We start from the raw sequence: 16,110 nt of genomic DNA on the forward strand, positions 1-16,110 counted from the left end.
ATTTATCTGCAAACACAACATTTAACGTTGTTAGTATCAGCAAAGACAGTGAGACATTAGTGCAATAAGAATTGCAGAATAGAAGCAGACAGTTGCAGAACAGTCCAGTGCAAACCACATAAAAAGGAGTGTGGCGCACAGGGGCCACCACAAACCACACAAAAGCAATCGCGGTTCGCACAGGGGTGGGTTCAGAGTACCCACCCTCTGAATTTGACCACCACGAACGCACAAAATGGTACCGCGGCCGTGGTGGGCCGGTATGGACCGCACAAAATGCAGTGCGGTCGCACTGGGCTTGAGGTCAGATTGCACAAGTTCATCATCGTGGTCCGCGCAAAGTGGTTCTGCGGACCTCACTAAGGCATCGCGGACCGCATAAAATTGATCGTGGTCCGCAAAGGGTGCCCAGATATGGCACTGAGTTAGGGTTCCTAATTTTTGCTTTATTCGTTCAAATTTCACCTAATTATCGTCCCTACTCAATCACCCAATTCATTATACTCATCAAGCACCCATAAGTTAACATTTAAACTAACTAACCTAAAACTGAAGAAATACGGGAGGAGAAAAACTACCAGCTAATAGAAATGAAAGTAAAAATGAAATTAAACACTTAAACTAAGAAGAGTTGGGTAAAATGTTACCAGATATTGATCAGTAAAGAACCAACACAAAGCAAACGAGTAATTACGAGCAAGGAAGAAGGATGAACAGTGATTAGTCTCTTCTAAGTGTAAAATTTGCGAAAAGTGTAAACAGGGGTCCCTGAGGTCTATTTATGGAACAACCACTGGGACCCATACTCACCTACCAGTGCGGTCGCACAAAATGGACCGCGGTCCGTGCTGGGTTTGTTTAGAAGAAGTTTGAGAAGGCAACCTTTGCGGTCTACACAAAACAGACCGCGGCCGCAGAGGTCCACCGCGGTTCGCACAAAATACAGTGCGGCCGCGATGGCAAACTTCTGAGAGTTCTCACATTGGTCACACCAGTGCGGACCGCACAAAGTGTTGTGCGGCCGTACTGGCAACTTCAGAGACTTGTTCAATTTTTCCATCATGTTTTGCACTGCATCAATACAATCCCTGCACATCTCACAACCAATCACAAAAATCAATCCTACACTACAAAGAAAATCAAAGAAAACAAGAAGAAAAAGACATGGGTTTCCTCCTAAGAAGCGCCTGATTTAACGTCGCGGCACGACGCATGTTACCATCACATCATTTGAAATGAAGGAGCGCCACCACGTGGTTGTCATCAAACTTTCCAAGATAATGCTTGACCCGGTGCCCATTAACTCTAAAGACTTCACCATTTTTGTTTTTCAAATCAAGATCACCAAAAGGGGTTATGCGGGTGACTCGGGTTCGATCCCCGGCAACAACACCAAAAAGTGATCGCAACCTACTCCACACTACTAAAAAGTAGGAAGAGAGGGTCGCAATAGCTTTTACTAGATATGAGGGTCGGGATTGATTTCCACAGGGAGCTAAGAATGGAGTCGAGTATCTATCTAGACTAGAGTCGTGTAATTGTTCCAAATGTCACTTCCAAACATCTTTTGATTTTTCTTTAACAAACTAATATTATCAACTACTAATTAGAACTAAATTATGCTAATGAGAAAATTGCTAGATTTGTATCTAATGGGTAGAAAGGCACTAGGGTAGTGACTTTCACCTAGGTGGCTAATTGACGGGTAAATGCTTCTAAGGTTCGATTGACATGATTGGGGAAATATGCTATAACCGTTGCACAATTTTACCCACTCTCACACCTCTCGGTAGAGAGAGTGATTTTGCCCAATTGACTCTCTCGAAACCAAATGGGTAGGCAAATTAGTTCAAGCAACTAGGGTTCAAGTTGGGTAATTACTCTCTCAAGGTTTAACACTTTGACCCAAAACAGCCCCAACTGCAATGTCACTTGCGTCACACATGAGCTCGAAAGGCAAGCTCCAATTTGGTACGGTAATGATAAGGGTAGTGGTTAGCTTAAGCTTGAGAAGCTCTAATGCTTTCATACATCCCTCATCGAACACAAACTTTGCATCCTTTTCTAGCAACTTGCAAAAGGGGTGTAGCACTTTTGAGAAATCTTTTATAAACCTCCGGTAAAAACCCGCGTGCCCAAGAAAACTCCTCACCTCTTTGACAGAAATAGGGGGAGGAAGCCTTGAAATTACCTCTATCTTGGCTTTATCAACTTCAATTCCATGCTTTGAGATTTTGTGACCCAACACTATACCCTCTTCAACCATGAAATGACATTTTTTCCAATTGAGTACGAGGTTTGTATCTTCACACCGGGCCAACACTCTATCCAAATTACCCAAACACTCTTCAAAGGAATCACCAACCATACTGAAATCATCCATGAAGACCTCCAATATATCTTCCACCATGTCGGTGAAAATAGCCATCATGCATATTTGGAATGTCGCCGAAGCATTACACAATCCAAACGGCAGAGAGAAAGCGAAGGTTCCATATGAACAAGTAAATGTGGTCTTATCTTGGTCCTCCGGGCAATTAAGATTTGATTATACCCCGAGTACCCATCCAAAAAGCAATAAAAAGCACGCCTTGCTAGACGATCAAGCATTTGATCAAGGAATGGCAATGGGAAATGGTCCTTTCGGGTCACCTTGTTTAGCTTCCGGTAGTCCATGCAAACTCTCCATCTGGTGACCGTCCGAGTAGGAATACGTTCATTGTTGTCATTGGTCACCACAGTCATACCACCCTTCTTCGACATACATTGCACCGGAGAAGTCCACGAGCTATCAGAAATGGGGTACACAACCCCGGCATCCAACCATTTGATCACCTCTTTCTTCACAACTTCTTGCATAGCCTCGTTCAATATTCTTTGATGCTCCAAGGAAGGCTTTGCATCCTCCTCCAAGATAATTTTGTGCATGCAAAATGCGGGGCTTATTCCCCGAAGGTCGGCTAGAGTCCATCCAATTGCCCTTTTCCGCTTTTGAAGAACCGCCAAAGTGGCTTCAAGTTGCATGTTAGTAAGGCCAGAAGAAAGAATAACTGGTAAAGTAGAATTTGAGCCCAAGAATTTACACCTGAGGTGTGGAGGAAGTGGTTTCAACTCCAACACCGGTGGCTCTTCAATTGATTGCTTTGTTGGTGGAGTTTTCTGATTTTCAAGATCCAAAGATAAATTCCTCGGCTCATAAGAATAAGAGCCCATCCCATGTAGGGCATTCATGCACTCCACTCTACTAGCAACATCATTGACATCCATGTTTAAGAGCACTGTTTTAAGAGGATCTTCCACGTTGATCATAGCACTGGTATCATCCACAATCACAGCTGTGACAAGGTCTACAAATGAGCACACCTCAGTGCTATTGGGTTGCATCATAGATTTGCAAACGTGGAAAACGACATTTTCATCTTCCACTCAGAAAGTTAGCTCACCCGCTTCAACATCAACCAATGTCTTCCCCGTTGCAAGGAAAGGTCTGCCCAAGATAATAGGAACCTCATAGTCCACCTCACGATCCAAAATCACAAAGTCGGCCGGCAATATGAATTTGTCCACCCGAACAAGCACATCATCAATAATGCCCAAAGGTCACTTCATCGATCGATCCGCCATTTGAAGGCTCATTGAAGTTGGCCTAGTTTGCCCGATACCCAAAGTTTTGAAAACCGAGTAAGTCATCAAATTGATACTAGATCCCAAGTCACAAAGAGCCTTGGCAAAATCCGCACTCCCAATGGTGCAAGGAATGGTGAAAGCACCGGGATCTTCAAGCTTTGGGGCCATTGAATGCACTATAGCACTAACTTGGTGAGTCATCTTTATAGTTTCACAATCCACAGAATGTTTCTTTGTAACCAAGTCTTTCATGAATTTTGCATAACCCGACATTTGTTCAAGTGCCTCCACCAAAGGCACATTAATAGATAAGCTCTTCATCATGTCAATGAACTTTTTAAACTGATTATCATTCTTCATCTTTGCGAGCCTTTGAGGATAAGGTGGAGGTGGTCTTGGCAAAGGAGCCTTGGATTTTGGCACAACCGGCTCTGGCATATCAATTATGTGTTCCCTAGACGGGATCACATCATTTTGAGTTTCCACCTCGACTTCTTCAATATCAATCCTCACTTCATTGTTCACATTTTCATCAAGCACATCTTCAACTACCAAAAGGACTTCGTCATCTTGCAACTCAACATCATCATCCACAACTTGCTTTTGCTTAGAGGCATTCACATCACCGCCTCTCCCACTTCTTGTTGTGGCCGCCATAACATGATTGTTCCCACCCTTTGGGTTCACTACCGTATCACTTGGTAGAGCACCCTTCGGGCGAGTATTCAATGACTGAGAGAATTGGCCTAATTGCGCCTCCAAGTTTTGGATAGAGGTGTTCCGTGAAGCTAATTGTGCATCAGAATCCGCATTCCTCTTCATCATCTGCTCGAACATCATTTCAATTCTACCCATATCATTACCAGAAGAACTAGGACCTTGAGAAGGGAAATGGGGTGGATTGTTCGGTTGTTGGTACATTGGGGACCTTTGAAAGCCTTGCCCCCGGTTGTCATGGTTTCCATTGTTGTTCCACCTGCCTTGATTGTTGTTGTTTCCCCAGTTGTTGTTATTTCCATTCCAATTGCCTTGGCTGTTGTTCTGATTACCCCAACTGTTGTTTTGGTTGTTGTTCCAATTGCCACCACTCTATTGTTGATTGCCCCAATTTCCTTGGGGTCGTCATTGTTGGTTTGAAGAGTTGCCTCTATTGCCTTGATAGTTGTTGACATATTGTACCTCTTCACTTTGGTTATCATAACCATCATTTTGACACCCATCATATTCATCAACAAATTGCTTAGAATTTCCTTGATTTTGTTGCCTCTTTTACCTTCTCTTGTTGACAAACATACTAACACCCTCCATGGCATTCAATTGGCGAGGATTCTGAACTTGTTGCAACTGTGCCTTAGCCAATTGATTCATCGTAGTAGTAAACTCAGCTATCGCTTTCCTGTGATCATGTAATTTCTTGTGCAAATGGATAATAGTAGGGTCACCTTGAGACACATTTTCTCTACTCTGCCATGCTGAAGAAGTGTCCGCCATTTCATCAAGTACATCACATGCCTCCTCATAAGAAAGCTTCATAAAATTGCCCTCGGCCAATTGGTTAACAATGCATTAATTTGTAGTATTTATGCCCCGGTAGAAGGTTTGTTGGATCATGGCCTCGGTCATATCATTATTTGGTCACTCCTTCACCGTCGTTCTATACAACTCCCAAATCTCATGCAAAGGTTCCGTTGGCTCTTGCTTGAAGGCTAATATTTCATCTCGAAGTACTGCCATATGACTAGGAGAGAATAATTTGGCAATAAACTTATTCGCCAACTCATCCCAAGTTGTGATGGAATGGTTGGGGAGTCTCTCGAGCCAATACAATGCCTTCCCCCGAAGTGAGAACGGGAAAAGTCTCAATTTCAGCGTATCCTCGGATACATTCATCTGTTTGCTCCCCCAGCATGTATCTACGAACCCCCTGAGATGTTTGTAGGCATTTTGATTTGCAGTGCCCGTGAAGTACCCACGCTGCTCAAGTAAGGTCAACATCACATTAGTTATCTGAAAGTTGCCCGCCCGGGTTCGGGGTGGGACAATAGCACTTGCATAGCCCTAGTTCGGTAATACTCTGGGAGCCACTCTTGGAGGAACCGGGGGAGGGTCTAGAATATTGTCATTTGGATTAGTATTGGCATTCCGGCCTCTCCGTTGACCTTGAGGTGCAAGAGGCACCTCATCTTGCTCAAGATCATCTACCTCCTCCCCCACTATCATGTTTCCAAGAGGATCATTAGCATTGTTTAAAGCCATGTTGGCACCTGAGTAATGACACAAACAAGTAAGTAACAAAGAAGGAAAGAAGAACAATACACAAAACTAACTAAATAGATAGCCAAAACCGTTAGCTCCCCAACAATGGCGCCAAAAAGTGATTGCAGCCTACTCCACACTACTAAAAAGTAGGAAGGGAGGGTCGCAATAGCTTTTACCCGATATGAGGGTCAAGATCGATTTCCACAAGGAGCTAGGAATGGAGTCGAGTATCTATCTAGACTAGAGTCGTGTAATTATTCCAAATGTCACTTCAAAACATCTTTTGATTTTTCTTTAACAAACTAATATTATCAACTACTAATTAGAACTAAATTATGCTAATGAGAAAATTTCTAGAGTTGTATCTAATGGGTAGAAAGGCACTAGGGTAGTGACTTTCACCTAGGTGGCTAATTGACGGGTAAATTCTTCTAAGGTTCGATTGACATGATTGGGGAAATATGCTATAACCGTTGCATAATTTTACACACTCTCACACCTCTCGGTAGAGAGAGAGATTTTGCCCAATTGACTCTCTCGAGACCAAATGGGTAGGCAAATTAGCTCAAGCAACTAGGGTTTGAGTTGGGTAATTACTCTCTCGAGGTTTAGCCCTTTAATTGGGACTATCAATTCTCTTGAGTCCATCCCAATTCCTTGTTGGGTCAATTTTGGAGACTTAGGCTCTCTTTCTCAAGAAGAGACAAGTCAACTTAGCACAAATCAGTGTTTGCAACCACCAATTCATAGATTAAACCATAAAATTGACCCAAATAACAAACACTCATAGTCAATCTAACCCTAGATAACAACACCCATCAATTACCCACACTAGGGTTGAGCCACAACCCTAGCTAATGGGTTTAGCTTCTCATGCTTGAAGGAGAAAATAGAGAAATAGATGAAGAACAAGACATATTAATTTAAAAGCTAATGTAAATACAGAAAATCTATCGTTAAATCTAAGTTACGATGCCAAAAATCGCTACACAATAGCTTCTCACGAGCGTAGCTTTGTTCTGATAACATCTGATGAACTAAAAATGGACAAAGATTCTATTTATACTAAGCTGGAAAAATTGGACAAAAATTCCCTTGTGGGGTCAGTGTGGACCGCACAAAATGGACCGCGGCCGCACTAGGCTCTTGGACTTGAAGTCTTAGCTCCCTAAATTCAGGCTCCGCGGACCACGCAGAATGGACCGCGGCCGCAGAGGCAACTAGCGCGGTTCGCACAAACATGACCGCGGACCTCATGGGTTTGAAGTTGGCACTGGACATCTCTCTGATCTTCTCCTCCGCGGACCGCACAAAATGGTAGTGCGGACCACGCAAGATTGAATGCGGATGCACTAATTTGAAGCTCGATTTGCTAGCTCTCTGAATCCCCTAGTGCGGACCGCACAAAGTGTAGTGCGACCGCACTAGGCCTTTTTGTCCTGAATTTGCCTTGTCTTTGGTACTTGAGCAGGTTTCACTCCTTTTGAGCTGATCTTTGACATTTCGTCACTTTGTCGATCAAACCTGCAATCAAGCACAACTTATGAGCCTTTTGGGACTATTTTGTAAGAATTTATAATCAAAGTGTAAGCAGGAAGGAGCATAAAACACGTCAAAATTCCTAGTTATCACCTCACCACACAGCAAAAAAAAGAACACAAATCAAGAGGTACATAGCAAAAAAGGGAGTTGTTCCATTACAACTGTCATATTACAAGCAAAAAAGGGAGTTGTTCCATTACAACTGTCATATTACAATAATTTTTATAAAGATCCCAAAGACGCCCTCACAAAAATAGCAAGACAAAAAAATAAGTACAACGGCTTTATGTCGCGTCACCCCCATCGACGTACTTGTCATTATACCAAGAATCGGAGGCGAGCCTATCCGCATCATCATCAACATCATCTCCGCCTGGCGTACCAGGGGCATAACCACAAGCTTCACGAGCCACACGTGCTTTAACACGGACACCCTTGAGTTCTGCTTCGGAAACTTTCCCGTCAGCCTTCAAGGACATATACACATCAAGTTGAATCTCGGCATAAACCCACATCTCATACAAATCTCGCGGCATAAAGAAGTCGGCAGAAGCCTGAGACGTAGATGGTTGTGACTGTCGTCGCACTTCCTCAGCCTTCAAAGCAACAACCTGCTCGTTCAATCCGGATAACTCCACCTCTAGATCCTGGATCCGCTCTTCTAACCTCGCCACCTTGAGCGCCTATGTCTCCACCTCATTATCCCGCTCAGACATACAAACACGAAGGGCATTACCTAAAGTCGTTGCTTTAGACATGGTGGTCAATCTGCTTTTCTTGGCACAAGCCAATTCCTCGGCCTTTATGCTCAACTTGCCCCTTAGATCGACAGCCTCCGCTTCCCTTCGCCCAAGCTCAGCAGTCAAGGAGGCTACCCGCGCTTGAAGGTAGGTATTCTCAGCCATCACCCCCTTACTCACTCCGAGCTCATCCTCCTTGGCCTTAAGAGCTGCCTCGAGCTCTCTGCACAGGCCGATGGAATTCACTAGCTCATCGTCCCGCTCTTTTAGCTCCTCAACTTTCCTCACTAACTCCTCCTCCTTCTGTTTAAGCCCATTACGAAATAGCTGAAACTCACTATCTTGGTTGAAGACTTTGGCCAATGTTCGGTGCTTGGTACGGTACTCTCTGTACTTAGAGGTCACCTTCTTGTAAATGGTTGTCCTCTGCTCCTCCCGCCGGTCACACCCGATCCCCATGATGAGGGTCTGACATGCAAAAGAAAGAGTCAATATGAGCAGATTACGTATACAAAATAAATCCTAATAGTAAAAAACACTTATTCGCAAAGCCATGCCAGAAATACTCAGCGATAGCTCCGCATCGCTCATCTCCTGTAGCGTCGTGTTCTCAGAAGCCGCGCACAAGAGAGCAAAAGATGGTACCGCCCGCTCAGAGTTGGCCAAAAGGTCATAACCCACAGGGATGATTACGTGCTGGTTAGGACCCTCTGTCCTTACCTCCACGCGATTAATCCCCTCCAAGAAGGTCGTACCTCTCAGGATCAATGTCCGAGCCAGAGTTGTGGTCCCTTGCAGGTACCGCCCTAACCCTCTCCGCCCGTCGATGACGCGCTACCCTCTGCAGTCCTGACGAGCTCCTCATTATCATGCACCCCTTCATCCCCAAAGGGTCTCCCCTCTACAACAGTACCGGCCGTAAGCATGGCCCCTATGTCTGGTGCGAGTGCAGGTGCCGCTTTTAGAACAATAAGTGCCTCCGGCTCAATATCAGTAATGACGGCCTTCCCGAGATACATCCTTCACCTTTTTCTCGATAGGGACTCCTCTCCATCAGACGACTCGTCTACAAGATAATAGGTAGGTCGAGAAAAGATCTCATCCAGTATAACAGACTGAGAGGCGGGGTCCCTCATCGACGGAAATTGGGTGCGACCCCCACGAACAGATTCGGCTAAAGCAAACTGCATCCCAACTGATGCGATAGCTTGGTGATATGCCGGCACTGGATCCTTCTTCTTAGAAGTTTGCCGACCTAGAACCAAAAGGAGGTCACGTCAACAGGCAATGGTAAACAACGAAAAGCTGAAGCAAAAACACTTATCAAATAGAACCTTAGGTCCAAAACGCTTGTGGAAAGCCGACCAATCATGAATCCCTACCACATGGCCACCCAATCCTTAATGTCGAGGACAGGAGAGGGTGCACGCCTTTCAGCTGAAAAACAAACCACGGGTGAGCTAAAAACAAAAGGATAGCAGAAAACAACAAGCACACAATAGACACACATATGATTATTATTCCACTACTTAGGAAACCTGGTGGGGTCCCCCACCAAGTGCTCGGTCTTGATAAAGAATATTTGTGCCAGAACTTCCGATTCGTCCTATCATCCATTCCAACTACCAACACTCTGGTCCCGCGATGTCGTAGGTGTATCATGGTACCTCTATAGAAACTTGGCGAGAATAAGTGCAGCAGATGACGAATATTAACCTCATACCCAACCAACTCCACGTACTTCATCAGCATCAAGAAAGCTTTGTACAAGTAAGGAGAGAGTTGTGTCGGGCAGACGTTATAAAATCGGCAAAATTCCTCCACTAAAGAAAGAAGAGGAAGGGTATGACTGATCAAGAACGGGTAGAAATAGAAGGTGCAATACCCGGGTTGGTGGACCTCTACGATGTCGCCACCGGCCGGAATTATCTCGACATGGGGAGGGATGCGATACTTGGACTGGAGGTCGGCTATATGAGATGGTCTAGTCTCGGAGAGCACATGAGAAGGAGTAGGAGCAGGCTCATTTGGAAAGTCGTTTCTAGCCAAAGAATTTCTAGAAACTACCTCCTCCGCGATAGGGAAGCTGTCATCCTCCTCAACCACGAATTCCTCACCGCCGGGAGGAGGAGCCACCAATAACAGAGTGGCATCAGAAACGTCATCATGAATGTGGGAGGGTTGTGACATAATTTGACAGTAAACATATTGTACCAAACCTAAAGAAAACGGTAATGGTTGGGTAAGAAAGAGGGCAATAAAATCGGAGAAATAGAATTTCAATTCAAAGATTGGGGAAGAAAAACAGTGCTCATGCAAAGTAGAGGATGGAGGAAACTTCTGAAAAATTAAGCCTCCATCTATTTATAAGGTAGGCTGGCACCAAAATCGAAGCAACAAACCGATAATGGCACCAAAATCGAAATGACAGAAGTGTTGGTGTTGTCTCGAGAAGACGAGTAATGATGACGTGTGTGGTTGTGACGTCACCCCATGCCAATCACACCAATCGCAGCCTTGCTGGTCACGCCTCTTCTCCTTAACCTTGGTTGCTTCGACCTAATCTATACGACCAAATTTCTTCTAAACAGATGAACAAGTCCGCTTCTCGAGGGCATGCAAGATTACGACCTCAACAAGCGGAAGGACTAACTGTATTGGTCAAAATTTGGCAACTCGATAACTGCAAATAAGTCGTGCCAAAGACGGTTGACCATAACATTATAACGAAGGGGTCGCCCTTGTAAGGGTCACTGCCGAGGACACATAACTAGAATTGCATTTATAATGGTAGAACTCCCTTAGAAAAAGGGAGTCAGGAAGATCTTCACTTCTTTGAAAAGAGCATATTGTAAAGATTGACAAAAGGGGATATACAAAAGTTGTCTTGTTCACTGATTAACTTATTCAAGCACAGGTTGTTCAACCTTTGTTCACAAGATCCAAAGATTCCATATCCATCTTCATTTCTCACGAAAAGAACATTCCAATCATATAATAAGTGGGTGGTAGATCCTTTCTTATTACACTTATTGTCATTATCTACATTTACTACATATTGTTATCATATTCATTGTCAATCATCGAGTATTAAATCCGTTATTTAATGCTCTTGAGCAGTGTTCGTCTCGCGAGTATCCAGTTATATTCGATCTAGAATTTATTAAGTTCAACTGAGACTCGCCCCCTTAATTCATAATTAATTGATTTAACTAAAAGGTTTAACACTTTTTTGGTCAAACAATATGTTTTAAAAGTTTTCAACTGTATATGTCAAGCTAAAGGCAGAGAGTTTGTCGACACCTGTTGTTAGTATTGTACATTCATCGTTAAATGATGCAATAGCTTCACTCAAGTTATCAACCACAATCAATCAAGAAATCCAAAAAATAGGAAATATTACTTCTTAGACAAATGAGCACAAAAGCTTAACATGACCTTTTCCTTTTATGATAAAAAAACAAATGAGCACAAAAGTTTGAAGTGTTCGCAAAATTGAGGTAATTTCTGGATTTGTAGCCATTTCTTTTACATACTAATTGATTAATCTGCGAACCTATGAAATGCATGCAATGAGTCACAATATTGGATGAATTGGTATTTTTTTTATTAGGAAGTAATATAAAATAAATACCAAGTTGAACATGTTAAATTAACACAAGTATAGTCTGTTATAATTCTATTTAATTGGGAATAAATTTATAACAAATGAAACAAACATATATCCCAGTGCCTTTGACTAAATTTGATCAATATGAATTCTCTCCCAATTATAAATCAGCTAACTCATCAACACTCTTGCAAAAATATAGCTCCTCAAACACAACTGCATTTACCGCTCTAGTTACACTAGTTGGTAGCACTTTTATCTCTATAATTTTTTATTAGAGCAAAACCCAAAATGGCATATATAACCAAATAATTATTTTGCTAAGGATGGATTTCACATCACATAATAAATCGAGGAACTAAGGATGTTTCTAATACCAACAGGTCCAGAGACGGAGCTAGGATTTGGAGTGTGTGGGTTCTAAAATTTAAAATAAAACTATGACCTAAAACTAATATACAATATCAAACTGACTAAAGAATGAGTATCGATATTTAATATATATTTAAAAAGTTACAAAAGACAAACACAATATATGAATATAAATATTATCATTTCACTTGCACTCGACGAGTTGTCATGTTTTGAAAACGATCAATGATCGCATCATTAGATACACTTTCAAATACTTCATCCTCTATAAAACAAACTAAACAATCATTCAAGAAGTCATCACCAATCTTGCTTCGTAAATCATTTTTAATAAACTTCATTGAAGAAAAAGCTCTTTCAACCGTTGCAGTAGCCACAGGTAATATCAAACTCAGCTTCACAAGCAAATAAACAAGTCCCCATGTCTTGTGAATATTTATTTTAACCAGTGCCTTCGACAGATCACCAAGCTCTTTCAAGTTAGAGAATGCATTGTCCATTTCTCGCACATAGTCAATATAGTTGCCAAGCTCATAACTAAGATCTTCAAGCTTAGAAGCAGTGAACTCATTTGGATAATATGTAGCAAGTTTCATAATCTTGTTTTTATCATAATTCGCAAAAGAATCATCGGGACTCAAACTAACCATACCGAGAAGCGGAGAAGTATTCACTTCACTAAAACGACTGTTAAGCTCCGAAAGTTGCAAATCAATAGCAGCACAAAAACCTCTATGTACAAATGATGGGAATATGTAACAGTTGAGCTTTTACGCTTCGACTTTCCAAGTGCATACTTCTCATCCATTTTTGGGATTACAATACCATTCTTATCACAAAACGAAGAGACATATTCTATCAAAGAATTCCATTTAGATTCTCTCATTGTTTGCAATTGCCTCTTTGTGAAATCAACAAGTTTCATTGCACTAACAATATCTTGATCTTTTTTTTAGGGCCATATTCAAATCATATGTAATTGCCAATAATTTTAACATAAAATGTAGTATACAAACGAACTCATAAGATCTTATATCTTCCACTAGACTTTTGGCTAATGCTTTCTCCTGATAATTTGAACTCTCATTTGCAAGAACTCCAAGTATATGAACAATTGATGAGAATAAAGAAATAAAGTTACGTACTGTCTTAAAGTGAGATCCTCAACGGATATCACCTGGTCTTTGAAGCCCAAGTTCTTGATTTAATCCACTTCATGTATGAACTTCACCGAGCACTAATAACTCATCTAATTTTTCAACTTGATCATCTCTAAGCATCTCCATGCACTTATAAGAACCTCCAACAACATTCAAAACATTAGCAAGAATATCAAAACATTATTTACATCATGGTGTTTCTTTGCAACAGCTACAAGAGTCAATTGCAACTGATGAGTAAAGCAATGTGCCGAAGGATTATCTTTTAGAATTAAAGCTTTAAGACCATTGATGTTTCCTTGTATGTTACTAGCTCCATTATACTCTTGTCCCCGTATTAGAGATGAACTCAATGAATGTCGTAAAAGCAAAGAATATATTTCTTTTTGTAATGCATGCGCAGTTGTACCTTTAACATGAACAAGACTAAGGAATCGCTCAATAAGTTCACCCTCTTTATTGACATAGCACAGAACAAGAGCCATTTGTTCCTTATGAGAGACATCCTTAGACTCATCAACTAATATCCCAAAAAAATCCCCATTCAAGTCTTCAATAATTGCTTTCACCGTTTCTTTTGCACAAGAATTCACAATATCTTTCTGAATATCAGGAGAAGTCATGGTGCTATTTTTTGGAGCTTTTTCTAATACCACATTTTTCACATCTTCCTTCCTATCTGCATACCATGTTAAGAGATCTAAAAAATGGCCTCTTCTAGTAGAAGTTACACTCTCATTATGGCCCCGAAAAAGATTTCCTTCTTTCAAAAGATACCTTATCATATCAATTGAAGAATTCAAACAAACTCGATGTTCACTTTTAATTTTCTCAGATTGCTTGTCCAAAGAAGTTAGAATGGATTGTGCTTGGTTCATTAAATCTAGCATCATCTTGAAACATCGATTATGAACACTACTCACGTCACCCACATGTGATTTAAGTTTTCTAAACCTTTATTCCAACCTCTAAAACCATCTGTTGTGAAAGCATCACCTACTTTTTTTTTGTATCCTCCAACCTTATTTTTAAACAAGTAGCAACATAAACAAAATGTTGCATCTTGTTTAATGCTATATTCTAACCATTGAGAACATGAAGTTTTAAACCATTCAGGATTAAAGTGACGCATTATTTTCCCAAAATCTCTTTTTGGAAAGACAAAACCACGAGGTTGACAAACTCCATTTTGTATATAATTTCTCCTTACACGGTCACGTAAATTAGGAGGATATTCTGAAATTGATTTTCTTTTAGCAGGATCGGGTACATAATCACACGCTTTATCCGATACTTGGGAAGGATTAATATTGTTGTCACACCTCCTTTTTGCGCGCCCGGCCCCGAAGGGTAAGATGCGCGGGTGGAGTTTTTCCAATTTAAGTGACAATATTCGAAATGGGATTATTTATTTAATTCAGAGTCGCCACTTGGGAAAGGTTTGGCTTTTGGTGTCCCAAGTCACCGGTTTATCTTGGATCCCAAATCGAGGAAATTTTCGACTTTTCCAAATGAAGTCTGCGAACCAGAAATTCTAAGTAAGGAATTCTGTTGACCCGAGGGAAGGTGTTAGGCACCCTCGAATCCCGTGGTTCTAGCACGGTCGCTTAAATTGTTATAATGGCTAAATATCTGATTTAAATACATGTTATGACTTACGTGCTTTTATTAAGTTTAAAACCGCTTTTATCATTATCATTTATTTTTATAGAATTGCAACGTCGTGAAAATGCATCTCGAACCACGTCACAATCAATGCACCCGTAGTTGTTAACACATTTCGACTTCGTTGAGATTTGAATTTGGGTCACATCAATGTGCACCCGAATTTAAGAATATAATTTACTTAAACCGTGCCTGAAGAGTCTAGCGCGTTATTATTTAGTGGAAGGCCATGAGATTCACTAAACGGCCTAGCCTGAATTCTAAAATATTTATTATGGTTATTTATTGAGGGCCCCGCAATTTGCATTTTTATTTGGCGAGGCTCGTCTCTTTATTTTAGAAAGGTATCCTACAGTGACTACATTTCTACTACGTTTGTCTCTAAAAAAAGAAAGATGATACCGAACTTACTTGTTTGAACAAATACAGACTGAATCTTTATTATGTTTGCCGAACCTAAATTTGTTTGATTACCTGATTGATTATTTATGAGGTGAGAGTTACCTCATGCTTTGTCTTCATCGAATGAATACGCTTATTAATTTGCTAAGTGAGATTGCAAACAAACTAACAACATATACTGAGTTATATTTAACGACCTCCAAGTTTTATTTTAAAACTCTAACCTATTTGAACTTGATAAACGAGATTGGCTGTTTATTAGGAAAATTACTACTAATTGAATTCAATACGACTATTAGTTTTCCTCAACAGTCATCGCATCATTTCGAAACAAGGAATCTATACCGAGACCCGATATCGAACCTATATCGAACAATTAATCTGACGGGAGAGCTGGCATTCATAGCCAGACTCTTAATGTGACTGCATGAGAGTTTGTTTGGGATACATTTATCCCAGACCTAGTACCACAGATTTGTCAATTCAGTGGTCAGGGCAAAATACATACAAGTGCTTGCCATGACTCTATGTTATACTGTCATAACTAAATCAAACAGAATGTTATACTGAACTGAATGTATACTAAGTCAAACATACTGTCTATGTCATACTGTCATTACTATTAAACAATGCTATCTAATAGTTCATCTCAAACAGAATGTATGTTTAGTTTATACAGAATGTTTGCAGTTTGCAGTTAAACAAACACAGGCCCAACTAACATTCAGCCTAT

General features: G+C 41.1%; 2 protein-coding genes across 2 annotated transcripts; both read right to left on the reverse strand.

The window, feature by feature from the left end:
* Positions 1-12,329: 12,329 nt before the first annotated feature.
* On the reverse strand, positions 12,330-13,075 carry LOC104247338 (uncharacterized). The gene is made up of 2 exons (XM_070157648.1): positions 12,948-13,075; positions 12,330-12,882 (listed from the first exon to the last, which is right to left on the reverse strand). Exons 1-2 carry the CDS (start codon positions 13,073-13,075, stop codon positions 12,330-12,332), a joined length of 681 nt encoding a protein of 226 aa, XP_070013749.1.
* Positions 13,076-13,462: 387 nt separating this feature from the next.
* LOC138878002 (uncharacterized) lies at positions 13,463-14,203 on the reverse strand. Its single transcript, XM_070157655.1, has one exon. The coding sequence runs from the start codon at positions 14,201-14,203 to the stop codon at positions 13,463-13,465; it is 741 nt and encodes a 246-aa protein (XP_070013756.1).
* Between the last annotated feature and the right edge of the window lie 1,907 nt (positions 14,204-16,110).

Source organism: Nicotiana sylvestris, chromosome 1 (assembly GCF_000393655.2).
Source record: "Nicotiana sylvestris chromosome 1, ASM39365v2, whole genome shotgun sequence".
Taxonomy (NCBI): Eukaryota; Viridiplantae; Streptophyta; class Magnoliopsida; order Solanales; family Solanaceae; genus Nicotiana; species Nicotiana sylvestris.

Excerpts from the sequence above, each read along its gene's own strand:
- LOC138878002 (XM_070157655.1), bottom strand. The coding sequence starts at position 14,203 with ATGATGCTAGATTTAATGAACCAAGCACAATCCATTCTAACTTCTTTG.
- LOC104247338 (XM_070157648.1), bottom strand. The coding sequence starts at position 13,075 with ATGAAACTTGTTGATTTCACAAAGAGGCAATTGCAAACAATGAGAGAA. Across the intron at positions 12,883-12,947 it reads ATCCCAAAAATGGATGAGAA|AGGTTTTTGTGCTGCTATTG; the intron begins GTATGCACTTGG and ends ATTTGTACATAG.